Here is a 27,964-nt window from a genome sequence, read left to right on the forward strand (position 1 = left end):
TTCCCGTTCACTATAAAAAATGTCCAGCATTTTTGTATCAGAATTGTAATCAAAACATTTGTTAAACCTATTTACTAGTTTTTTAGTTCAGACGACACCAACCAAGACCAAGGAGTACTGAGACCAAGACCTTCTATGGTCATGATCTTGGTCTCGAGCTATAAAGGTCTTGGTTTTGTCTCAGTACTCTTTGGCTTCATTGGCATGGTCTTGACGACAACACCACAATCTACAACTAGCATTTGAGAAAAAACATATAAAGATACATATTTTTAAACTTGCATATTTTGTTTTAAATAGCACATCAAACTTTGTATTAACTAGTAATTAAAATACTGAATTGGTCAAATCCTTCATTAATCAGAGGTTAGGATTAGTAACATGAAAAAAATGATCCTTCAACAATGACATTTAGTCAGTAAAACAAGGACGCCAACATAATTGCTGAGTATAGAAAAATAGGTTCTTTAAACAAAAAACTGTGTTTAAACAATCAAACCAGAAAAACGTAAAATATTGAAATAATATTTCAACAACGGAGCAATTCATCTGTGTTTTTTTTTCATATAGTATAAGCTACTGTAGTCTTTTTAGTTTTTTATCTGCTCACTCTTTAATACTGAAAAATGTCTGCACTAGTCAGCATAAAGTTATATTTATAGAGACATAACTCGCCAAGTTTCTGGAGCCCAGATTTACATATGTTTTTAATAATGTGATTACATTTTTTTCCAATTGTCTTTCGAGTCATCTGCTAAACCTGGCCATTTTTGGAACCGGATTCTGGTGTTGATTAAATCCAAGATCTGTGTTTCCACTAAAGGCATTTTGGGTCATTACCAATAAAAAAGAAAATTATATTTGCTTCCATTCCGTTGCTTTAAGGCAGTGGTTCCCAAGCACTTGTCTATAGGGAAACCCTCTTAAACATGGGGTCAATCCTTGGCTGTGTCTCAACATCTGCCCTAACCCCTAAATGCCTAAATCACCATACAGAGCGGGGACCATATGGTGGACTTCATAGTGAATAAGCTAACGTACTGTTCGGACAGATGATCATTATTTTTCGCTCCTCGTTGTTCACATGACTCCACCTACCCGCATGGTGCCATCATTGTTATTTGTCGGATAGCGACAGAAGAGCACTCATGTGAAGCACTCTGGGTTAAATCTGCTCATCTACAGTAGTGACCATGGATGATCACTACTTTTCAAATACAAGTCTACTTCTTTTTCATCCACTAGACATTCGGACATTGATCTAAAATGGTATAACCACTATATAGCGGCCTATATAATGATTAGGGCAGACATTCAAACACAGCCTTAGTTTTGTAGACACTAAAACAGCCATTAACTTCCCAGAAATCTAAGGGTAAAAGTTTGTGTGTCTGACATAACCTCATTCCAATTGTCTCTTACTTCCTAACATTTGCTAACCACAGATCACTCCTACATCTTCCTCATGAGAACAGTTGTGTTTCCCCACCTTTGACCTCTTGCATTCTAGCAGGGATTGTTCCCCACCCTCACACTCCACATCATCCAACATAATCCTAACATTGCTGCTCGCCTCACCCAAAGCTGCCCTCTTCATCACTGCCAAGGCAGTCATGAAACCGAGCTGACGACACACAACGGTACCCGCCCTCTTTGTAAACAAGTCATCGCACACCGTTCCCCATTCTCCTCTTATGAAGATCTCCACCCTTCCTCGATCTGACAAACCATCGGCACTCACAAGCCGCACAGAACCAGAAGGAAGCCTTTTTCCCCCTCTTCCTCTTTTGCGACCACGTCCTCTACCTCTTGGCCGCTTGTTGACTTGGTTGCTCTCTCCAGCATTTTGCTGCTTCTCTTCAGTCCACAATATCTCATCCGGGACTTTCGGTAATACAGTGCTGACTAGTGTCTTATGGGGCTTGCTGGGTTTTGGGCTTGTGTAAGGTGTCCAAGCTGTTGTCGACAAAGCACTCTGAGGCCTTTTCATAGTAAAAAATGGAGTTGAACAGGGGAACTTTGCTGGGGAGTTTAGAGGTGAGGAAGTGGTACTGAGGAATGGAGGAGGTCTCCAGTTACTTTTTGTCGAGTTGATTGATGTTTGAGAAATCCTAGAGTGGACTGGAGTCATGATGGTTGCACGATAACCTGAGGGAGAGACAGAATCACCCTCTTTATTTGGAGATCATTAAATCTTGTGATAAAGCTTGCAAATATTTAGCGATTAAAAATAAGATCTTACCTAAAAGACTGCATGCTAGTTGATTCAATTTTTAAAAATATATTTAAAATAATCCCTTATGGGAACTTAAAACAAGCAGGTGACGTAGATTCGGTGGGATGACTCGTACACAAGTAGATTAGTGCAACTAAACTCGATGTACCGGTAATACCAAAAACCCAAATCATTTTAAAATCTTCTATCCAAAGTTTGCAGTACTAAGAGAGTGTAAAGTTGAGCCAGGTGTGTGGGACAAGCAGAGGGAGTCAAGTGGTGGTTTGGTCAAGATGAAAACAAATTACAGGGGATGCTGAACAATTCAAACTCCTGACCTGCCACAGAGGTATATCTCAGTACATCCAAGACCAAGGGTGGGCAATTCCAGTTCCTGAGGGCCGGTATCCTTCAACTTTTAGATGTGCCTTTGCTTCAACACACCTGAATCAAGTATTTAGTTGATTGAGAGGACTTGTGAGAAACTGACTGCATACTGAGGAGGTAACAGCCATTTGCTTCAGGTGTGTTTGATAAAGGAAGGATGTAAAACCTTCAGGATATTGGCCCTCAGGAACTGGAATTACCCACCCCTGTCCAAGACAATGTAGAAATCAACCTAGCTGTACATCTTTTAATTAATAAGAAAATTCAACTGCAGTAGCCACCCTCCGACCAAAAGTAGTCAGCACTTGTTCAGGCAAAAATATTCTAGGAATCAAAAATGTTTACATTAAAAAATTTAAAATTTGCACAACAGCATAAAGGACCAGTTTATACAGTCTATCTGGAAAGGACGACAGATGTAGAAGCTGTCAGGTCGGTGCAGAGAGTACAATCTGCTCCCCAACACCTCAAAGACAAATGAGCTCATAATAGAATACATGAATAAAGAAATGTACACCATTAACCATCAGGTGAGACTGTGTGAAGAAGGTAGCTGATTTTGTTTCCTGGGGGTCCTCATTATGCAGGGCATCACATGGTACTTCAACACCCTTGGGCTGATAAAAAAAGGCCCAGAAAAGATTGTACTTCCTGAGGATTCTGGGGAGGAACAATATCAAATAAAACTGCTTGTGTCTTTTTACAAGTGCTCCATAGGGAGCATCTGTAAATGGTATACCAGAAGCACTGTTACTCAAAGGAAATTTCTAAAACTGGTTGTTTTTATCCTACTGCTCTAACAATACCTAATGTCCTCAAAACAAACCATAAATTATGTCTATATGTTTTAGATACTAGAGTTTTTATCTATATGTTTTTTTGTAGCATTGATTGATGCCACTTTGAACTTCGTTGTTATAGCACAAAGACAAAAAAGATTTATTCTAGGAGAGTACATAGATAAATGGACCTTTGTACTCTAACTTCATGAGTTTACAATAATTTAAATAATGCTATCATATCTTGGTGCCGATGACTGGCCTGATTACTCACGTCCTTCACCTGCCTAGCTCCACCCAGCTTCTCATTACCGTTCATCGGATCCACCTGTTCAAGCCTCTATTTAACCAGCCTTTTACCAGTCATCGGTGCCAGATTATTCAAGCCCTTGGTGAGAGTTTTCAAGCATATCTAGTTGTCTCTGATTGCCTCATCCTCAACCATTCTGCCTCTGGACCTCTGAGCCTACCTGGTATCATTCTGATCTGTTTGCCTGACCTGTCTTCAGACTCCTGCTGGATTCTGCCCGTTTACAACCCTAGAACTGAGTCCTGACACCGTCCTGGATTTGCCTTCAGTACTTCTTCGGATCCCTGATCCTGGCCTGAAATCCTTTGGTTCCGCCCTCTGTATTATCCTTCCTTCCCTCGTCTTCTTGGTTCTGATCTCCTGTCTGTTCTCCAGCCTCCTGGAATTAAAAGTCTGGGTTATTATCCTGCCTTCCCTCTTCTGCTTGGTTCTGATCTCCTGTCTGTTCTCCGGCCTCCGGGACTTCAACATCTGGGACTTTCTGGGTGGAGATCGCCGTGTCTTGTCAGCAGCCGACTGCCTGGAAACAACTGCGTCCATTGGGCACAGACTGAACTTTAAGACCAGGTTAGTGAGTCAAAAGTTCATAATCATCCTCCTCCAAATAGACGTGGTCACTAACCTGTGTTCTCTCCCAGCAGAAGTTCCTGCCTAAGACGCCCCCACTGTTCCCTGCAAATCCGTCTACTCCATAAACATTGAGAAATCCAACTGTCTGTCTGCAAATGCTTATACTGAATGTGACATTAACCGCAACATTTTCTCAGAATTGTATTGTTTCTGTTAGCTTTCTTTTTTTACATTGTCGATAGTCCTAATTTATCCTTGTAAAGTCCAGAAGTCAAATGTAATTTTTTTTTTTTTTTGTAGATGCACTGCAGCAATGGTATTCTGAGTACCTTTATGATGTATTCCAAGAAACCATATTATGTAGATAATTTATGAGAAAAACAAAGTTAAGTTTATTCTTTAATTCTTTAATAAACTATGCATGTAGTTTTTTATTGATGATTTATAGATGTATCAGCTAAATATGTTTAAAATGTTATGATTGATTATGAGGTATTTTTCTTTATTATGGTGTTTCAGCAATTACTTATAAGTAATATGGTATCTTATACACTCACCGGCCACTTTATTAGGTACCCCGTGCTAGTAACGGGTTGGACCCCCTTCAGAACTGCCTCAATTCTTCTTGGCATAGATTCAACAAGGTGCTGGAAGCATTCCTCAGGGAGTTTGGTCCATATTGACATGATGGCATCACACAGTTGCTGCAGATTTGTCAGCTGCACATCCATGATGTGAATCTCCCGTTCCACCACATCCCAAAGATGCTCTATTGGATTGAGATCTGGTGACTGTGGAGGCCATTTGAGTACAGTGAACTCATTGTCATGTTCAAGAAACCAGTCTGAGATGATTCCAGCTTTATGACATGGCGCATTATCCTGCTGAAAGTAGCCATCAGAAGTTGGGTACATTGTGGTCATAAAGGGATGGACATGGTCAGCAATAATACTCAGGTAGGCTGTGGCGTTGCAACGATGCTCAATTGGTACCAAGGGGCCCAAAGAGTGCCAAGAAAATATTCCCCACACCATGACACCACCACCACCAGCCTGAACCGTTGATACAAGGCAGGATGGATCCATGCTTTCATCTTGTAGACGCCAAATTCTGACCCTACCATCCGAATGTCGCAGCAGAAATCGAGACTCATCAGACCAGGCAACGTTTTTCCAATCTTCTATTGTCCAATTTCGATGAGCTTGTGCAAATTGTAGCCTCAGTTTCCTGTTCTTAGCTGAAAGGAGTGGCATCCGGTGTGGTCTTCTGCTGCTGTAGCCCATCTGCCTCAGAGTTCGACGTACTGTGCGTTCAGAGATGCTCTTCTGCCCACCTTGGTTGTAACGGGTGGTTATTTGAGTCACTGTTGCCCTTCTATCAGCTCAAACCAGTCTGGCCATTCTCCTCTGACCTCTGGCATCAACAAGGCATTTCCGCCCACAGAACTGCCGCTCACTGGATGTTTTTTCTTTTTCGGACCATTCTCTGTAAACCCTAGAGATGGTTGTGCGTGAAAATCCCAGTAGATTAGCAGTTTCTGAAATACTCAGACCAGCCCTTCTGGCACCAACAATCATGCCACATTCAAAGTCACTCAAATCACCTTTCTTCCCCATACTGATGCTCGGTTTGAACTGCAGGAGATTGTCTTGACCATGTCTACATGCCTAAATGCACTGAGTTGCCGCCATGTGATTGGCTGCTTGGAAATTAAGTGTTAACGAGCAGTTGGACCGGTGTACCTAATAAAGTGGCCGGTGAGTGTATATCTTCAGATTGTAATAGAATAAATAACCAGCCCCAATGTTAAAAAGGTAAAGTGGTATAATTGGTGTAATTGTTCAACAACTTGCCCCAAGCATTTGTGAAAAACGACAACAAAATTGACTAACATATTTGTTGGGTAATTATTACCTACCCTTTTATTTTAAATCAACCAAATTGGAAGATATCTGAGCTTCAGTTTTACCTGTTGAAACTAATTAGGCATTTCAGTGTTTTAAGAGTGAAGTAATTACAAACAACCATACACAGAAAGCATAGACACAGCCACACAAGGATGATTGTCCGAGCTGAAGCAGAAGAAGAAACATTTATTCAAAATAAAGCTGCCCCCAGTATCTTATTTAAAGTAGTGCAAACATCTGACATATAAATATGACTTTTTCCTGCAACAAAGACTTTTGTACCAGCAAAGAAAATCATGTCAGCAGGATGAAAGCAGGAATTGATGGTTACTTAATTTTTCTTCATGAACTTTGTGCAACTGGTATATTTTAAGTTAGTGTGTGATTACACATTCATATAAAAAAAAATCAGATCAACAACATCACAGAGACACTGAAAGCTCTTGTGATTATTTTGAATAATTTAATATAATCTACTTTTTAAACATTTAGACTTATGAATACCTGGATTACCTCTTAACCAATTGAACAAAGTGCAAAGTGTAAATATGAAACATGTTCAGAAAAACAGTAAATGGCAAAGGTTCTGCCAAGGTCATGAAATGCAGTTTCAGCAGATGGAGGATGAGATACATTCGTGTACCATACCACCCTCTAAATTCCTCAAGTTTCGCACTTAACATGACATATACACTAGCTCTTGATCTATATTACAAGCTGACATGTAGTTAATTATCAATGTCTGCAGGTTTTTTGCACTTTATTTCTCTGAGCCAATAACACCCCCCTGCAATCAAGCTAGGCTTAGTCTAAACAAGGTGGTGGTCTAAAAACAAAAAGGGGGGTGTTATTTGCCAAAATAAGTAGTTTTTTGTTTAATCAAGTTTATTTGCTTTTAAGAAGGACGTTTTCCAATTGATTGGATCCTTTTGTCAAATTTAGGGGTACTAGCCTTACTTTTTTTACCTCACTAAGCTCCCTGATGTGCAGAGACACAGGCATAGACAGCAATCAGACAAAGATCTAGCTGGACAGAATGATACACTTAGAGTAACATTTTGATTCAGATCGGCCTAAATTATTTAGAAAATTTTTTGTATTTGTACAAACATAAATGAAGAGCTTGTTTTCCTGTCATGATTTGCACAGGTTGTCCCCAACCTTGAAAAACATTTTTACAATATTTAAATGTGGAATTCCTTAAACCATAACCAGCAAAAGGAATAATGCTGCTGGGAGATCCACAAAGAGTAGCACAAATAGATCATTTCGCCTTCACTATGAAAACAAATATGACCAGATTCTGTGACATAATCGGTGACACTGCATGTCCTGAACAGCATAGGTTTTGCTTCCTTTAAGAGCAATGGTGGGCGGGGCTAGAAGGGGAATTTAGTAGTGAACCCTTCCTAACAGTTATTGTGAATCCATCTATTCTGTCTTTTAGGGGTAAAATGGAATGTGTCCTTAAGTGGTGTGACATAATGTTTAGTTTTACCAAAGTATCTAAATAATTGTTATTAAATTGGGGTGAAAAAGGAGGTTATTAATTATCAGGGGGATCAATGGGGAATATATATAAGGCTTTTGATGCTTACCAAGAGGCTCTTGGTTACATTCTCTTGCCTGTAAATGTGCTAAGTAAATGCAAGGTCTGATCTGTGTTTTTTATATGTTCTACTTAGTAGGGTGAGTTTGATATTTCATGGTCAGAGAAGGATTGGTACTGTAGTCCTAGGACCTTAAATTTAATGTCTATGGTTCTGGTGGCTGGTAAAATATTCAACTTTCAAAGTATTTTTGGGGGGGTGAGGCTAGAGGTCTGCAATGGTGTAGGAATAACAGTAAGGGTTAGAGCTCTATGCAACCATAGTTGCCTTTAGTTAAAGGGTTCAGGGCAGGTGATGAAATGGGAGTTGATACAAAGGATGATATGATTAAGAGGTTAGGGGGGGTTAGTTTAGGTTTGAAGCCCTGTACAGATTGAAAGTAACACCCCTTTCCCACTGGCCTGAAAAACTCTCTTAAACCCATGAACAATGGACTTTCATTGATAGTGGGAACAGCTCACCGACCCCTGTCTACCCGGGACAAACGACTCGACAAACAACCCATTTTAAAATTGCCTCGGCTATGATTGGCATTTTGTGGGAACACCTGACCTGAGTTGAGCCGCTTATTTACATGATACCACTGAGCCAAACCTACGGACGTCAGCACACCACGGCAGTCGCCTCTGATCTAGCAATCCGAAACAACTCTGTTTACATTTGACAAACATGGCTCAGCACCATCGAGAATGACGGACAAAAGAGCAAAAAGAAAAGAGCAAAACAATAGAGCACACTGACCACTGCCTTCCTTCCATGTGGATCTCCATTGTTTACTTTCCTGATTTCTGTCATGGTGGTGACATTATCAATGCAAACCCAGCATGATAGTGTCACTAGACACGCAGCTGCAGATGGGCAGAGCCCACTCAGCTTGCCAGCGAGGGGTTAGACCCAGCTTTTTTGGCAATAGGAAGGCTAAATGCCGATTTTTCCCGGGTCAAACCATGTTTAAAAAACACAAGTTAATCATCTATTTTCAGTGGGAAAGTGGCTTAAGGTGCCCTGTGACTTTAGGGTAACTTGTAACAGGTTATAATAATGCGATCTTTGGGTAGTGTCTGGCATCAGTATCCTGTGATTCTGGGGCATTAGTTAACAAAAGGTCACAGTAAGGTGATCTTTGCCTGAGTCTAAAGTCATTTGTTTTTGTTAAAAATATCTGCAAAATCTATTACCTAAACAAAAGGTCCTAAATGTAGCAACAACAAAAAAATCAAGATGTAACTTTCATAAATGCATGCATATTCTTAGTCTCAAATACTAAACAGTAAAAATTGATATAATTTTACAATAATTTATCAAAGGAAAAAAAGCTAAAAAAAAAAAATCTGTTTTTTGGAAGCCTAAAGCCGGAAATTATGTAGACTGAATCCACAGTGTTGTCTAGCAACTGTTCTTCAATTAATCGTTATCCCACCAGACGGTAAACTAATCAAAGCTTACTTAAGGGAAACCTACGAGTTAGAATTTGCTGTGTCTTTAAAATGACATACCATGAAGCAAGATCAGAGGACAGAATAGAAAAGCCCCAGTGTTTATACGGGTTCCCTTTCCTCGTACCTCAGTGTGAAATGGTCTGCGTGCGGATTTAGCAGATGTGTTAGAAGCTGGGGCAGAATTTAAATAGGCAGTGGAGCTAGGATGATAAACAGGTGCACCAGTAGGCCTACCAGTGGACGGAGTTGTGACGAGAATTGCCGTGCCCCTCTGAACAGCAGTTGGTTTCACTCTTGTGGCTGATGTTGGTTTTTTTAGTGTAGGTTGTGTCGTTTTTCTCATCTTCTCTCCTTCTGTCGTTGGCTGGGGTCGTACTACTTTTCTTGTCGTCTGTCTTGTTGGCATTGGAGGTTTTCTTATAATAAATGGTCCTCGAATCGTCTTTTTTTTTGGAATTGTAGTCTTTGGAGTGGTTGTGGTTGGAACAGGTGTTGTGGTAGGTTTCTTGTTGATTACAAACTCTGCAAACAGAAACAAAGAGGTTATAATACAAAAAAAGAAAATCAGATTTTCATAAACAATAAAAGGACTTCTACACTTCCATCACATACAAAGGTGTATAATTAAAATGTGATTAATCATGAGAGTAAACTATTGTTCTAAATCAGACAGCAAGCAGGATATAACAAACCTTCAACTCAATAACAAAAACAAGCTTTTATATTCTCCATATGCAACAATCAGAGTCAGATGCATCTTCCATTTTTTCAGAGCGTTTCAAATTATGCTAAAAATCATGGCGTGTCCAAATATCTTACATTTGGTCAGCAGTCTGTGCAGATTTGGTAAGTATAGGGGGAAGTTATGTGTTAGATACCGTTCTAAAGAGAAGGCCTTTAGCAGGAAATCATACAGGATTAAAAATATCTATAAAGGGCTGCAGATGCATGTTATTTTCTATATCTACATATGATAAGAAGATAATAAATAATAAGTTAGGTTACAATTAGTACTTGTAATTACTTAGTTCGTAACACATAGCAACAAACCCTGACATATTTTGTAACTAATTGACATGCCTGACACATCACTTTTCAGTAAAGTAATGTGTGCCAATTTTAAAATACATTTGATTAAAATATATGACTTTTCCAACAAATATCCTTAAAAAGTGAGACTCAATATCACAAAGCAAAATTGTAATATTTTAATCCTTTTGAGTTAACAAAGATGCTACCTACACCACCTAATAGCAGCATATATGAAACTAGTTTGGGTCATATTTTGATTAAAAGAGCTTCAAGCTACACATGAGGCCATAGAAACATAGCTATCTCTCATTGCTTATTTCTTACCCTCTTTAGGATGGAAATTAATAAGTTTTCCCTTTATCTTAACAGGCAGAGGCTTGATGCGGCATTTTCCTGGTGGTGCTCGTCTGCGTGGTCAAAAAAAAAAATCAAAATATTACACAAGAGTTATAAGGTTTTAAAAGCTTTATTATTAACTTTTATAGGACACTCAAAGCAGGCATTTTTTAACTTATACGCTGGGATTAAGATAACTAAATACAAAACAGAAAGGAGAGCACACACAATTAAAATTGCTGTATTACCACTGTCATTATAGCCACTGTCATTGCATGGTATCTATACACTCTTTGTCCAAGGCACCGCTACTGTGTGTTTTATGAATAAATTCATAGTGCAAATGGATTAGCATTTGGGAAGTATGTTTCTGCAAAAAAATGCACCACAGATTTTAGGTAGGTCTTTAAATGGTGCCTATTTATCCACACTGGTTGCATTAGCATCCAGTCTAGATGTTGTTGGGTTTTTTTTTTTTTTTTTTGGGGAGTGGGGGAGACTTTTGACACAATCAAAAGGCACATTTGAAGCCAAGAGGATAAGAGCTAACTCATAATTATTATCATTAGTGGGGATCACTGAGTATTGGCAGCCTAGTGGTTAAGGCATAGAGCTTGGAATCCTGAGGTTCTGAGTTTGAGCCCCACTCCTACAGACAGTGGGTCCCTGAGCAAACTTAACCCCAAAAATGCTCCCAGGGCGCCTCACAATGGCAGCCCACTGCTCCGCCACGGGATCAGTTAAATGCAAACAGTTCATTTCATTGTTCTGTACTTGTGACAGTGTAATGACAGTAAAAAAAAAAAAAAAAAAAAGTTGGGAGAGATCATAGTGGCACAGTATGTAGTTGTGTATTTTCTGCACTTCATTTAACTAATGTCATAAGTTACATTGTACTTAATAAAATTTAACAATAACTTAGAATTGAGTTAAGAATTAAATGTAATATTTATTATCAGGAACACCTATATGTTTTTAAAACCTAATACAATGTACAAACACTTTTTTAAGCTCAGGAAAAAGTAACAGACATAAATAACTTCAGATACTTTTCTTATTGGAAATAAATTAACATTTGTCCTGAGCTGTGATGATGCACTAACCTCATGGAGATTAAGAAACGTACCCAATACATGACTGTTTCAATAAAAAAATATTATTTACCATGTAATGCACCGTAACACAAAGACAATAATGTCACCATCGCTGATTTCCACCTTGCTCTTTAATAGTCTGATATGCAATTCGGTTATGATTTCTCTGTCTGCTTAGTCAAACATCAACAACATATATAACACAGAATAATCACATCCTGAGGTTATCAATGCCAGATGTTTTTTATTTAAATGTTTAAGCTTAAATACCTCACCAGCACCTCAACATTTTTAAGATTTTAAATCCTGACAGCTCTGAGATATGAAGCCTGACCTTTTCCCTTTCAGGAAAGTTGCTGTTTGAAATATATTAATCTTAACCTCTTTAATTATTTTAACCTTGTAATAAATAGCAATGCATCTCTGACTTATTTTTTGTCAAGCTCATACGTCATTTTCAAGCATTTTTATGTAAATAATATCTAAGTCTATATTTTTTATGGAAGTGTGGATGCTGTATTTTGTTACCTGGAAGGATCCACTATTTTATAGATGACACCTGATCTTGCTGTGGCACTCGGGACTCCTGTGGATAAGAAATACAGCTCTCCTGGCGAAGAAAAGGGAAGAGGGCATAAACAGGCACTCACAAAATGGCAAGATTAAGAGAAACTAACAGGAAACATCAGAAAAACAAGATGTGTGAGTTAATGTTTTTTTTTCCTTTATATTTACAATATTTGTGTTTTACTGATTATAAATAAATCCATAAACTCCTGGAGAAACTAGTTAGATACAGTCAGTCATTACCTGCTTCATCTTCAGCAAAGGAGATGATGTATCTATAATAACTGTTGATGAGTTTGGGAAATTTGCAGGTCTGGTCTCTTCCCATGCAGATCTCATTATACTGCCATTCACCGGTAGCCTCATTCTCCTTTAAAGACATTAGACGCCTAAAATGAAAGTAGGGACATTAAGTGAGAATCATAGGAGAATAAGTCTTCATGACTGTCAAAGAAGCCTAGAATAACTACAGTTAGTTCTCCCTATAGTACAACAAGGTGTTAGAAACATCTACAACGGTGGTTTGTTAGGTATTCCAGTTTTTATGCATCTTTATCATTCTGCCATCACATTACAGGGATGTTTTGCTCTTCTATTCCTTCAGCAATACTAAAATCAGGGAATTTATTAATCCATGGTTCTATGATGTTGACAATTAAGGTGTGGACTTTGATTGGACTATTGCAGAAACTAGTTGTTTTGTTTTTGTGCCATTCTTTGGTATATCTGCTGCCATTACTTTAGCAGACTATGATACACAGAAGAGTTAATGGCTCATTAAATGCAAAGTGGACAGGAATACTGTTTCTATAAACAAAAAATGGTGGTAGACATCCATCTAATGTGTCCAAATTATGCAGCTCCTACATTTTTTTCAGTGTATTCAAAAGCAGTTTTGGCATATTATTTGTAATTTCATTTTATTTCACAAGAGATACCTTTCTAGTGACAACCTTAGGAATTTGTCTCGGGTGGTTTTTAATAATTCTCTCTAAGCTCTGTAGATTATGACTTTACACTGATTTAGCTAACCTCTCAATAGACTGAACAGCATGAATTATTATTATCACTTTTTGATAATAATCTTTAATGCACAATTACTTACAAATCATGTGGGACCTGCATTTTAAGGCTGATTGACATCAGCAATTGCTTTTCTATGGCCATAGTTTGATGCCTTTCCAAACTGACATTGTGTGAACATACAGTGAGCCTCAGACCCTTGGAGGTGCTAATACCTGCAAATGATTAATTAACCGAGCACGTTTACTATAATACGCAGTAATTTGCTGCTTTCTCTCTTAAGTCAAATGGAAAAAGCAAAGGTTTTACTCAGTGCCTCCTACGACTGTATTGGCAAAAATGGAAACTTTCTATGTTCCCCTAACTACAATTACAGTAGATCTAGAAATATCTATTTAGAAATGTTCACATTAATACTGAACTGGAGAAGAAATAATTACTACCTTAAATATTGAAATCAATACTTGCTGCAGAAAAAGTTTTTAATGAAATGTATGTTTTCAAAAATGTATTTGTTTAATAACTCACCAATCATAATCTCTGCTATAATTAAACATGGTATTGTTATTTTGGATACTAGCAATTTCTAAGGCATATCTGATCTATATACAAAATATATATTTTTTTTTATTTCAAACATTTAAAAGAATGATTTTTTTATCTACCCGCTCATGAAATCCCCAAATATGTAAAGTCCATTTAGGTTAGGCATCTCACAACCTCTGTAGATGTATCCACCTGTCACGGATTTCCCCAGTTTATGGGGGTAGTCAAAGATTGGCAAAATGTCATCTACAAATCAAAAGATAAAGAAAAACACATAACTCATTAATATAAGAAATGTTTTTATTTTCTTTAATGTTTTTGGGTTATGTTCTTTATGTTTTTCTAAAAAAAAATTGTAGAGTACTTACCAAGAGATGAGTTTTGACAAAGTTTGCGATCATAGCAGCTAAATCCTTCTTTGGCCCTCCAACCATAGTTTCCTCCTTTAAATTAAAGTGATCACAGAGTTAAGTTTCAGGGGCAAAAGTTTTTCTTTTTTCTTTTTATAATTTTCCAATTATTTATAGAGCGGATGCAATTATTCTAAAAAAAATTGACTTTCTCTCACCAGTGTTGGGAATGTTACTTTTAAAAAAGGAAATAGTTATATGTACCAGATACTTCTCCAAAACACTAACTCGGCTACTGCAAAAGTAAGAACCTACTAGGTAAAGTAACCTTGCATTTACTTTTCTATTATCTAAAATATCAAGGAATTTAAATAACTATCCAGTTATTGGAACTTTAAATACAACTGGAAGTTCCAATGTGAAATATAAGATTTTGATATTTATTGATTCATTAACTAATAAATTATAAAGGTTACACATCTGAAAATAGTCTGCACTTTTTTTATCCAGAAAATAATCATAAATACAGATGGCTTATAGACTTTTTTTATGAGAGTTTAACTTGAAGATTGCAGTTGTCATCACAACAAAGACTTTTTTTTATGTTAAGTTTGAAACAAATTTTATGGTGACACTTAAGCTTGCTGCATTATGAGAACATGATATTAAAAATAAAATAGTTCTTACATGAAGCAAAGCTCTGTTTTTCTGTCATTTTTGAATTAAAAGGGACTGGCTATTTTTAACATCTGAACACATTTTACACAAAGGACTTCAAGGTATAAAAAATGTCATCTCCCACCTTTAACAATGAGGTCTATCTCTTCATATTTGTTCTGGCCAACATCACCACAAAACATCCTGCCTCTGCCTGCGCCTGTAACAGGGTCGCCACGGTCAATGGAGCATCGCCACATGTTGCGAACTCCATAGGCATAAATCTCTGCAAAGACAGGAAAGTGGCGGGGTATTTACACACTTCTTATACACTGGATGAAATAAAAAATGTTTACAAAAAGCCTAACCATAAGAGCCACACAACATAGGATGCCACATATCTAAAGCTTAAAATGTAATCTAACATTCTAGATTTTCATTACTTTAACAGAGATCTGAACAGAATTAAAACGATTTACCAGGCTTTGCTCCCTGTTCCCCTACAAAAGGATTGTCAGAGGGAATGCTGTAGGAAACACCTTCATCATTGTTGTCAACATCAATGCGCAGCACTTTGCCAAGAAGCGCTGATCTGTTACAAAGACAATACAGCAGGTTGAGATAGATTTAGTATTGGAGGCAAAGGTTTTTCCATAAATCATGCCCAGACTGTTTTATTATTCCTTTTAGAATCCCAATCTTCTTTATTTTTTTAGATTTCATCTAAAAAAATCTTTTTTTTTTGCCCTTCATACCGGCTTTCAGACTCAGAAAATATTCTTCCTGATCAAAACTTTCCAATTTATTTAGCTGCATATGAACTGAATAAATCTATATCCTGATCTAGTTAGTGCCACTCATGGAGATAAGTCTACAGCTGCACCTATTCAGATATTACAAATGCAACCAAAGGTGAAAAAAATATTTTTTAAATTACACTGACTTGTTTTGTGAATTGCCAAACTTTCCAAATGGGTCCCCAGCTCGCCCACCATCTCCAGTAAAGATGTAGAGATATCCATCATGGCCAAAAAGCAGCTGTCCACCATTGTGGTTTGATGCTGGCTCCACAACCTCCAGGATAGTTCTGTATATAAGGTAAAATATGAAAATGATGAATATGCCCTGGTTCCTGAGAAAAGCATGTGGGTATAACTCAAGGCTTATACCTTTCTGAGGAATGGTCTAGCTGGTTATCATCATGTGCTGAGAGGGTAAACTCGCTGATTCTTATTCTCTCCTCCTTCTTGACAGACACTGAGTAGTAGACGTAGGCTTTTCTGACTGTGGTGAACCTAGAAATTGAGGCAACTTAAAACAAATTCATACTTTTCAGGACATAACGTTTAGGTATAACTTGAAATAAGTACCTTGGATGCAAGGCTATGCAGAGGAATCCCCTTTCATCTCCAGCCCATGGAGATGTGAGCACAGCCTGGGTGAGGTTGAGAAAAGGACGGTCAATCCTGGAGCCATTAGCCAAATACACCCAGACGTAGCCCAGCTGCTCTGCTACAAAGAAGCGATGGCTTCCATCATTTGCGTGGATCATTGCCACAGGGTTACGGAGACCATTGGCAACTTCCTGCAGGCAGACCTCCAGACAGCCTTTAGGATCCTCGCGTACTAAGCCAAGGTTTGCATTTAGTTCTGGAGACATAGGTTAGTTAGTTAATTATTTAATTAGAAAGTTTCTTCATTTAATTTTAAGACTGTTACATGAAGCCATACCAGCATCTGTTAAAACATTTGGGTAGCAATACTGTTTGTCCTTAAGTTCCAGAAAGTCACAGAACCTATTTCGGTCCTCTTCTATTGAGGCTGTCCAGTTGGCAAACTGTTGTGGGTTCCCCATGTCCTCCAGGAGCAGGCTCAGGGTATACCGGCACTGCAGCCAATAGCTTGAGCAGTAATCTCCACATAGTCCAGGAAGAACCCTCATTGGTGTGTTGGCATCCTCAGCATCATATAGGTGGGCAGCATATGGAGAACATTCCTAAGAAGGGAAATAACCTGTTGATTGTTTGTAGGAATGTAAGCTTTAAACATTTATTAGAAGGAAACTGAGCTGAATTGAACTAACTTTTCATCCTGTATTTCTTTTTTGTAGAAGTGAGTTGATAAACTCCATGAATACCGAAATCCAATTAGTGTTTTTTGTAAAAAAAAAAACACTTCCAAAGCTTGTCTGTGCCTTACTCTTAACTGGTCCGGTCAAGGTTATATAGAGCTACAGTATAAATGGATGCTAGACAGGTCCACTCAGTTATTAAGTCACAACCACACTGTCCACACCCAGAATGGTAAGCAGATGCAGAAGGAGGCACGAGACCAAAACCATCATGTGGTCAACATGGGTAGTTTCAATGAGTGTTAGAGTGTCACAGAGGGCAGAGCCCCAAAAATGGAAAATAAACAACAAGTCTAGATTTAAGCCAGAAGTAAGCAAAGTAGAGTACTAGGTAGGGAGCTTAAACAATTAATGTTTTGATAATTCCTGAGTATCTAATTAGTCAAGCCAAACCGCTTAATTTGCAAAGCACTTTTAAAATGACAAACAGTCAATACTATGTAAAAAAAAGAATTAAAAAAATAAAAAGTCTAAAACTATATCAAATATACATCATTAAGAAAACAGAACATGGGAGTAAAAACGCCATCAAAATAAAATGATTAGAATAGAATAGAAAATCTGTTTATTGTCCTACAATGGGGCTATTCTGGTGTTTACAGCTGCAAAAAGATTATAGAAAAAGAAAATGATGATCATTTATCTCACTAAAATAAACAAAACAAAAAAAGCAAAAACAGTGAATTTTAAAAGTGACTCAAAAGGACTTTAAAATTGTGTCAGCAATGTGTGCCATACTTTGGTATTTTAAATAGATCATAGCATGTCTAATGTACCCTTGGCAAATCCAGCAACAGCTAACCTGAAGACTCTTCAAGAGTAGTAACTCAAAGAGGCAATGTGGGTCAGGTTCATTTGTGCATTTGAAAATGTGTAATTTTCAACTTAACTCTAAATGACAAGGTTGGTCTTTTTTATTTTCAATGTTGCACCCGTTAACCATCTCATGATGTTTTCTACACATGTAATGGCACGAACTAAATACCATGGGGTGTTTCAGATGAAATTTACATGCTTTCTGCTGTAGGTGATGCCAGAAGCTATAACATCAGTGACCTAAGTGGCCTTCTAATTTTAGAGGGACTAAGTATCTTTTCTGGCCTGCAAATGTCTTAGATATGCCCAGAGTATTTCAGAGTGTTGCTGAGGAGACTGATTTCAGACCTTTCCTTAAATTCCCAAAGCAAATGGCACACCAAGGAGAACTAGGATCATACAGTCACCTGAATCTGCCCTTAGAAATACAATTATAAATCTTCAACATTCTGGGCTAGAAACTGACCTGAAAACCACACTGAAAAACCTGTTAGTTCCCTGAAAGGGCTTTTTGGTTTGAGCAAATGAGGTCCTCAAGATAGAGCATTTAGGAGAAAATGTCAAGAATGTCCATCTGACAGGCTTTCATGCCATGCTACCAGACAGACTAAAAACAAAGATGTTTTAGCAAAAGAGGCAGGATTTTTTATCTTTGTTAGGAAAGATAAGGGCAACTCTAGACATGTTACTTCTTTTGTGTTTCTTCACACCATATGTGATAAAACATTGCAAAGCCTAGGTCACACTGGTTACATCTAACATTTTAATCTCCAATGCTCCTACAACACATAGGGTAGCAGGTCCTGATCTGTGCGTATTTGTTTTTCACTACTGTCTCTGTGCCCCACAAATTAAACCAGAACAAATAGAGATTATCAGGATTCTACACACTGATATTTATTTTATTTATATATATATATATATATATATATATATATATATATATATATATATATATATATATATATATATATATATGTATATATGTATATATATATATATATATATATATATATATATATATATATATATATATATATATATACATTTTGCTATTGCTAGGTATACTGTGTGCACTTCTGTATTAATTTTATCTTTCAAAAAAGTAAATACCTGTTTTACCACAACTCCTTTCATGAAGTGTAAGGCTGTTATATATACGTTTTTAAATGGCAGATCCAAATCTGCAAAGATAGTTACCAGCATTCTGAATCTTCATAAAAGCGTGTGGAAACTGGCCACACAATTTGGACTAGTGAATCTCTGAAAAAAGCAACTACTAATTTTTGACAGCAATTGATTAGGTTGTTTACATGTATGACTTCAGAAACCTTTAGAACCACGCCTCCAGGAAAGCCCAATCAGCATCCAGAGTTCATTTTAAAAGGTTTCTAATCTACAACTAACTCTGTTACCCAAAGCGCGGGCAGTGGTTGTGCTACTGTATGTCTGACTTTGATTCAGAGGACCCCTATTCAACCCACCTCCAGCCCCTCCTCCACCTTCGTAGCTAAAGCTTCATCAGAGTGTCATTCCTCCGGCCTCTTACTGCCTTCCCTGTCTTATCTTAATTGGTCCGGCGAAGACCGCCATGTTGAGCCTGGTTCTGCAAGAGGTCTTTTCCGAAAGGGGAGTTATTCCTCTCCACCTACGCTTCATGCTTTCTCCTCATGGAGAGGTTCATGCAACCTGAGTTATCCAAGCTGGACTTCCATCTTCCTGGTCGCTGAGTGAAGGACTAGCTGAAATATTGTTGTTTGGTCAGGCAAACTCAGTTACCTTTCCCTGACTCTCTTCTATTTTCTTAACGAGATCCAACATTTTTCTCAATCTCTTCCCTTCTTATTCTGGGATGGATCAGTGCCATTTTTCTCCTGTCTTAAACAGGGAACCTCTGTATAATAGGCTTAGCCAAAAGTCTCAGGTCAGTTAGGTACCTTGACCCCCTTTATGGCTTTCTTTTTATCTCAAATTGTCAAAGATAATGATGATTTCAAATACATTTTTAAAAATATCCAAACAAAGCCTGAAAAACAATGTCTTGAAGGTTAGATCAAATTTAAAGAAAGATCTTTCAGTGATTTTTTTTTCCGCTAGTCACACAAAACTCTTCTAATTAACCGATTTCCAAAGGGAGTTTGGTAACCCTATTCTTAAATTAAAGAACTTCTTAACCTCATATAGTTACGTTGCTCAGATCTCAGCAAAGAGTAAGACCTAAGAGTAGATTTCAAGTGAAGTTGAAGACACTTTGCACAACTTACTACACACATAACCAAACCTGCACTGCATGGAGAAAAAAAAAAACTGTTGTGGGCTATAATTACCAATGAGAGAACCTATACTTTAGGATTTAGTGATTTGTCACTGCCCTTACATAGAGTATGATGTATTATACTTCAGGAAAGATGTGTATTTAGAATGGCTTTATGGGTGCCAATAGAAAACAAAGCTTTGAATGATTTTGTTTTTTTCTACTTTTAATATTTAAGGGAAATCTATTAGTCTATTACCGTAAGTTTAACTATAAGGACTATACCAAATTAGTGCTGCACCTATCACTCAGTTTCCACACAGGCTGCTGTATTTATTCTTTGGGCTGCGAAGTAAGCACGCAATTATATAATCAGGGAGTGGAACAGACTTTAAGGTTCATTCAGAGATAGAGAGGTTGGGCTTTAGTGCTTGGATTTTTTTTTCAGATTAGGGAAAGTAAAACATACTGAAATAGAAATTCTCAGTAGATGAAACAATTTTCCAAACAAAGTCTATGGCAGCAATAAGATTGTCATAATAACCTCTAAATTTAGAGGTACATTTCTGGGCTGTGACTGTGTGAGTCATTACTGTAATAAGCATGCAAGTACTATAAGTGCAGTAGGTGTTGCACATTGTTTAAACAGTTTTATTTATTTTTTCTAAAGTGACATACTACGTCACTTACAAGGCCAAAGATACAAAAAACATCCATCCATCCATCTTCTCTTACTTTATCTGTAAGGGTCCCTGTGGGGCCAGTGCCTATCTCCAGCAGTCCATGGACAAAATGCGGGGTAAATCCTGGACAGGTCACTATTCCTTTGCAGGGCAACACAGAGACATTACCATACACACCCTCCCACATTCACACCTAAAGACAATTTGGAGACGCCAATTCACAGTTTTGTTTTTGGACTGTGGGAGAAATCCAGACTAAGTACCCAGAGGGCTTACACAGGTCTCACACTGACTGTGATACCTCTGTGATGCAACTGTGCTGTTTTCATGTTGCAAAAAGTCACTCCCATTTAGCACTATGTGTGAGCTTTTTAGAAAAGGACTTTATATGATGGCCATAAGTATTTATCTTTTCCCACAAAAAAAACTTTTTTCATCCTCCAATTCAATTAAAAAACAATTCAAAAATAATTTGGAAATGTCAAAAGGGAAATTCAGTTTTGGTAGAGCCCTTCCAAGAAAACAAAAACAGAGACATAGAGTAGGGGGACGTAGTGTCTGAGGCCATGCTTCCGTGAAACTCTTACAGTTAAAAAAAGAGAAAAAGATCACAATGGCTAGGAGGAGGGAAAAAATTATATTTCATTATATCATTCACAGCATTCAGTCTGAAATTGCAGAAAACCTCAGCACACGAAGTAACCCAAACAAAAAACAACATCTTGCGGGTGGAACAGTGAAGACGGTATGGGGGTTCATATATTTATATCTGTGAGCTTGTGATCACAGTATAAGTCCTAAAGCACTGTTGTTAGAACCATTGTCTTTGAAAGTATTATGTAATGTTCGTAAACCGGACGCAGATTGAACAGTTGCACAGATATATTCAGGGAAGGGGGGCAGAGGGAGCAGGGCATCAGGTTTACATAATATCCAGGAGGAGTTGAATAGATCCTGTCTGAAAGCCATACAGGGGGAGCCAGATTTCAGATAGAGAGAGATTTTTTGAATCAGGCTAACTGAGGAATTTTCCGACAGCCTTAATGTAGTGGGCATATACTGCATGATATTTAAAATTTCGTTCAACAGCTACACCTCAAACTGTGCGATGAAAGTTCGTAGGTCACAATGTATGTTCTTACACTTTACGGCTCTATGCTCTGATGTAATCTAACTGGTCACACTGTACGTCCAAAATAACATGTTCGCCTCAAGGCCAAGAGATGGCACTAGTAGGACTTGTCAATCTGGGAGAAGAAGTATTCCCTTGTTTGAACATACACGGTGCGCGAGGTTCAGGTAAATGGTCTCATAGACGCTCATAGCTCAGCTTTAACAGCAGGATTTGCTCAGGAAAACCTCACAAGGGCCGACTGAATTTCAGAATGTTTGATTTTCTCCCGACCTTTCAATTCCTGGTCAGGGGATGCTTGAGAGAGGCTAATCGCCCCTTGTTTTTCCCCTGTATACAACATGATGCAGGACACATGATGAGGCAATATTGAGAGACCAGCTGTCCACATTCATAATTCACAGTTTTTGGAAGATGAAATGATGCTCCAAAAAGGAGCATGGCAGAAAGGGTGAGAAAATAAAAAACACGGGAATGAAAGCATCCTTCATGAAGAGCAATTTAGATATAATATCTATAGCTCCCATATTTCTTTTGCAGTCTTGTTCCTTTTTTTAAAATTGTGGATTGTGACAAAACAAATGTAAGTAGCAGCTACATATGTGTCCTCCTGCGCTGCCATGTCTATTTTGGTTTGGCTTTCAGCAATGGTTGCTTTCATCACAGCTATCCAATCTTAACTGAACCCATTTTGGGTTGGTCTTAAATGGTTAAAGGTTGAATGGTACAAGCTCCTGTTCCTTCCTATCCCTTCACCTTTCACTGGATCAACAACCAGAACCTTATCTGGCCTGCTGTACTGAGTCCAGACAGCCTTCAGCCTTACGGACGTCATTACTCTGCTGACATCAACATGAATGATGCTGGTCAAATTTGGACTACAGCCTTCCGGAAAAGAACTACAAAAAACAGAAGTTACACAAATGTAGTCAATGTATGAAGTTCTCCATTAAGCCAAAACATATTCAACAGAGGACGTTAACATTTGTCACACACAATACATGACATAAATCATGTATTTTTGTTTTAAACTCTGTGAGGCGGGCTGTGCTTCTAAAACCTGTCCCTTAAAGGATTTTTGGACAACTGTGTTGAAGTGGCTTGTGACGTCAGGAGGTCCCTATGCAAAATAATTGACATTAAAAAGCATATTGCTCCCTATTAGCTCCTTCCAAACATACAGATATAATTTTTTATGGTGATGGTGGACACAGTGTCATTACAGATTTCAAGTATTCAGACTGAGGACTCAGTGTTTGTGGATACACAAATACTGCAAGAATTCAGCTTGTAGAAAAGATTATTTCTGAGTTAAAGCTACAAGAAAATTATGAAAATATCATTTCGATATCAACACAGTGAGAAATTGCTCTGTAACACATAATGGTTACTTAAGATAATACATTTTGCAAACCAGAATTTTTAAGCCTTGTAAGTATAATTATGTAAGCCCCCAAAATTCAAATGTGTAGATCAAGAGACAGATGTTATAAATTTGAAAAAAAATGTTAAGCTGTGCATGCCTTAAGACATCCACCAGACTTCAAAGGAGATGTTCAACATTTCTGGCATTTCTATAAGCAGAAGTCACAAATTAGGGGAACACAAGAACCGCAGATATCTAAAAGTATTACATATCATTCATAAAAGACAATGCAAAAATAACTGCAAGATACATAAAGGTTTTCTTTTACCTGGCAAAGGATGCTGCGTATGTATTCACCACATGTTTTGGAACCCAAACTGTCAAAGTTTTTCATAATTGAATGGAACTTTCTTGATATCTCCTCATCGTTCTGCAGATCACAGCATCCAAATTTGGTATAATCTTTGCAAAAGACCAGTTGCTGCTGAGGCTCAAATGGAGGTTTGTAATCCAAGCACTGGGGGTGACAGTGACCCTTCCAGGCCTGAGGGAGCAACAACAGAATGAAGGGAAGTAGTTTAGGGAATATTGCATGCTGCAAGATCTTCTGATGGACAAGATCACTATGATGCCGGGTCATGCTGTTCCTCTGTTCAGGATAGGCTGTTCTCTTCCCAGAATAAAAGAAAAACAACCAATGCAGCCTTTCTATGAAAAATCACCAGTCTCCAGCAGGCTCTATGGGACAAAGATAAGAAATGCAGTGTTAGACCATATTTATTTTAATATCTTTTCCAGAGAGAGCCTTGAAATCTAATACGGATTATGAAAGTTACGTTGCTCTAGTTTTTTGTTCAAGTGAACCCACAAACAAAATTGGCTATTAGTTAACTTAAAGTAACCATAATTGAACACAAAATACAAGATTTTTCCTTATCCGTTGCAATATCTGAGACTTAATTTGATATTGAGGAATTCTAAGCATATGCAGAGTTATTACATTTCCAATATATACATATTTCACATACAGAAATATATCGTAGCCAAAGAAATTGATCGCAAATTGTTCAACAAAATAGCAAATCTATACCAGAGCTTTAAGTATTTTATCCTCTTACAGATTTCCTCCAGTGAGTTTTTTACAAAAACTTTACATTAAATTATTGACCACAACTAGGTAAGGGTATGGCCTGACCTATAAAATCTACAAATCAAATAAACACAAATGGTCTCATAAATAAATCATACTCGGATTAAAGAAATTCAAGATATCAGAATTAAGAGATGATAGATATTCATATATTTAGAAAGGGTTATGAAGCAATTTTGAAGCTTTCATAGTGCCGTGAAAGACAGTTTGAGCAATTATGAGGAAAATGTGAAGTGGTGGAAAACCTTAACTGGAGTGCCAAGGCAACCATAACTGCTGCAAGAGCACATTTACTACTCATATAGGAAGTCACCAAAGACCCAGGGTAACATCTAAATGGGTGTAGGCCTTATTTGTGTCAAGTAAGTTTGTGTCATTAGTCAATAATTGCTGAAAAAAAGTCATCACAAAATTCAGCCTTACATTGGCCATATGATCATCCCCAAGAAATATATGGGAAAATATTCAGAGGAAAATGGAGATTTTCAGAAGGTGTACATTCTGTTATGGGAAAACTAACTAAGTAAAGTAGTCAAAAACATATATAAATATAATATATTGACAAGTTGTAAGGCAAATACAATCCAGATGGTCTACTGTTACCATTGTAACCATTAATTATAGTCTGCTCCAGAAAATAGTGTAAGATAATTGTTCCTTAACTTCCAGCACAAATATTATGCAGGACATTGACCCAAAGCACAACAGCAAATTATTCTCTCCATATGCCTCTTAAGATTCAAAATAAAGTAACCCCATTGAGTGGAGTAGTCAAAGCACAGACTTAAGTCTTTATGGGATGATGTACCATGACTTGAATCAGACAATTTATCCATAAGAGAAATTCCAAATTTTCTAGCATGGCCAAAATGACTTCATAGTGACATAGAATACACTTTACCAGCTACAACAAACGTTTGATGGTATTTGTTACTGGTAATAGACCTTTAGGTTTTCGGGCGCAATTAGCATTTCATAAAGGCCTGGCCTGATTTGGATTACTGCTGTGTTTTTTGTTTTCTGTACTAAGTAACAATTTAAAACAGCATTTTTCATTTTTATTTTGAGTTGAACTTTTAGTTAAGCTTGTCATTTTCCACATCATCTAGGAATGGGATACCAGTCTAAGTAGAGACACCCATATTTCCCTCTCTAGACAAATCCTCCGGCTCCTCTGGGAGAACCCCCAGAGGCTCTATGTGCAGCCTCCCTCTGGTGGCGCTCCAGGCACATCCCACCAGGAACACCTGACGAAGGACTCATCCAGGGGACATCCGAAAAAGATAACCAAGCCACTTTGATTGACTTCTCTTCATTGGAGGATGGGAAGTTAAGTGGCTCTACTTCAAGCCTCCTACGGAGGGCCACATTCCTCACCCTATCCCTTTTCTAAATGAGAGCTCAGCCATCCAGCAGAGGCAGCTCATTTTAGTCGTTCATATCTCGAATCCTTTATTTATTACCCTAAATTCATGATCATGAGTAAGGACAGATATGTTGAACAACCAGTAAATCAACACCTTTAGTCTCTGCTCTCACTTCATTACAGTATATCAGATTGGTGCAGTGCTTGCAATACAGTAGCAGCCACACAGTTCTTTCCCCACTAATAAACACAATCTGAAGATACTTGAACTCCTACTTGAGGCAGGACTCCCCTTCAACTTTGAAGAGGGGAAAGCCACCCTTTTCCGGTCCAGAACCATGGATTTAGACTTCGGAGAGCTGATTTTCATCCTGGCTGCTTCGCACTCAAATGCAAACCACCCCCGGGCATGCTGCGTCTTGGCTGGAGCGAGTCAGCAGAACCGTATTGACTTAATCTGCTGGTCCCCAAACCAGAACCTAGATGTCCTATTTATGAAAGTTATGAACAAGACCAGTGACAGAGAGCAGCCTTGCTGCAGCTCAATATACATCTGGAAAAGGTCCAACACCCAAACAATATAAATCTGACTTCTACTCCATTTGTACAGACACAGGCTTACACCTGGTAAACATCCCAGACTCCATACTCCTGGAGCGCCTCGTACAGTGTACCATGAGGAATAGAGTTGGGTGCCTTCTGCAGGTCCAGGAAGTACATGTGGACGGGTTAGGGAAATCCCGAGAACCCTTGAACATCCTGGATGGGGTACAGAGCTAGTCTAGTCTTCAATGACCAGGACAAAAATCATGCGGCTCATCGTGAAAATAATCAGCTGGAATCTCCTCTTGGGCGGTCTACCTCCTTGGGTATGGTGATCAGCCCCCCAATCTGCTAGTCCAGGAGCATTGTCCCCATTGGATTGGAGCATTGTAGAGGCTTTTTAACCACAACAGCCCAAAAATATCCTGAGACCTGAGATACACAAGGCGAATGTCATCCACCCCCGAGGCCTTGCCACTGGAGAGCTTTCTGAGTCACCAGCCTGGGTGATGAACATGTCCAATTGCAAACATCCATTGTCTCCATCTGCCAGGAAAGGCATGGCATGTTGAGGAGAAACAAAGTATTCCTTCCACCTTCTGGCAATATCCTCAGTTGAAGCTATAAGGCCCCCACCCCCACTGTAAACAGTGTGAGTAAAGCACTGCTTCCCCCTCTGGAAGCTCTAGCTTATTTTGTCTAATGTAAAAAGAAAAAAGAAAAAAAAAAAAAAAAATATATATATATATATATATATATATATATATATATATATATATATATATATATATATATATATATATAGTGTTACCATTTATTCTAGCAGTCTTTGGCCACACAAAAAGACATTAACAGTTAAGAAATTAACCTGAAGGGTTGAATTAACACTCTGCACATGTTTCAACATTTAAATTTTAAAAAACATACAAAAGGTCAGTATTAATAAATGTAAAACTAATTTTATAGTAATTCATAAGGAGTGCAAACTTACAAAACACTGCTGATCTCTAGAAGCATGAGAGTGTATCACACACTAGCCCAGCATCACACCTGTCTGCAAAGTTGAGAGAGAGAGACATTCAGAGCTCAAATGATGGGTTACATCATCAAGTTATAAAACACTCGCATACAATTTTCCCTATGCATCGCAAATATCATATTCTTACTTTGACTTCCATCCAGTGGATTATTATTATCCTGAAGTCTTTTTGGTTCTGTCCATACAGTAAAAGCACCTGCAGATCACAAGAAAAATTCCCAAGAGAAAGAAAGTAATGCAAAAACTTAAATTGAGAGTCAGTTTTTATACACTGAAACCACAGAGTAAATCAGAATCCTCAAAAATGGTACACAGCTTCAGGGAACCTTTAAAGGTAGAGTTTCACCTTCATCCACGACTTCAGGAAAAATATTTACATCAGACCAAGCAGGCCAACTTGAGACTTTCCCTGTGTTTGCTCTGGATGTGCTCCCTTGCTGCAGTGGGTCAAAGCCATGCACAGAGAGAGACAGCAAAAAAAGTGTGAGAGAGGTTCTTTCATTTCTACACAGAGCCACGCTGCAGTCTTGGATAAGTGCCCTCCCACTGCGTATCTTCACTCCTCCTCTTCCTCCTCCTTTCACTCTTCTTAGGATTTTTAACTCTCTTCACAAAGACATTCCTTTCCTTAGCATGTGGCACATGTAACATTGGAGTTGCAA

The 27,964-nt window shown here is 38.1% G+C and overlaps 1 protein-coding gene across 2 annotated transcripts; it reads right to left on the minus strand.

The window, feature by feature from the left end:
- Positions 1-903: 903 nt before the first annotated feature.
- On the minus strand, positions 904-27,964 carry si:ch211-136a13.1 (HHIP-like protein 1). Of its 2 annotated transcripts, none has more exons than XM_038294907.1 (17): positions 27,649-27,964; positions 27,430-27,498; positions 27,255-27,317; positions 23,533-23,942; positions 16,554-16,818; positions 16,193-16,472; positions 15,992-16,117; positions 15,766-15,909; positions 15,302-15,414; positions 14,968-15,108; positions 14,184-14,258; positions 13,935-14,061; positions 12,490-12,635; positions 12,208-12,289; positions 10,574-10,656; positions 9,452-9,739; positions 904-2,148 (listed from the first exon to the last, which is right to left on the minus strand). In XM_038294907.1, exons 4-17 carry the CDS (start codon positions 23,842-23,844, stop codon positions 1,436-1,438), a joined length of 2,895 nt encoding a protein of 964 aa, XP_038150835.1. In that variant the 5' UTR covers positions 23,845-23,942; positions 27,255-27,317; positions 27,430-27,498; positions 27,649-27,964; the 3' UTR covers positions 904-1,435. The 2 variants fall into 2 exon arrangements, with proteins under 2 accessions (XP_038150835.1, XP_038150837.1); XM_038294909.1 differs by having other exon boundaries at positions 27,629-27,964.

The sequence above is a fragment of the Cyprinodon tularosa genome, unplaced genomic scaffold, assembly GCF_016077235.1.
Source record: "Cyprinodon tularosa strain WSP-4 unplaced genomic scaffold, ASM1607723v1 ctg348, whole genome shotgun sequence".
Taxonomy (NCBI): domain Eukaryota; kingdom Metazoa; phylum Chordata; class Actinopteri; order Cyprinodontiformes; family Cyprinodontidae; genus Cyprinodon; species Cyprinodon tularosa.

What these genes read in the sequence shown, in the direction of transcription:
- si:ch211-136a13.1 (XM_038294907.1), bottom strand. Translation starts at nt 23,844, where the DNA reads ATGACCCGGCATCATAGTGATCTTGTCCATCAGAAGATCTTGCAGCAT. An exon ending in TACGCAGCATCCTTTGCCAG is followed by an intron (nt 16,819 to 23,532) that starts GTAAAAGAAAAC and finishes TTCCCTTCTTAG; the next exon opens with GAATGTTCTCCATATGCTGC. An exon ending in AAAATAGTGGATCCTTCCAG is followed by an intron (nt 10,657 to 12,207) that starts GTAACAAAATAC and finishes TTGACCACGCAG; the next exon opens with ACGAGCACCACCAGGAAAAT.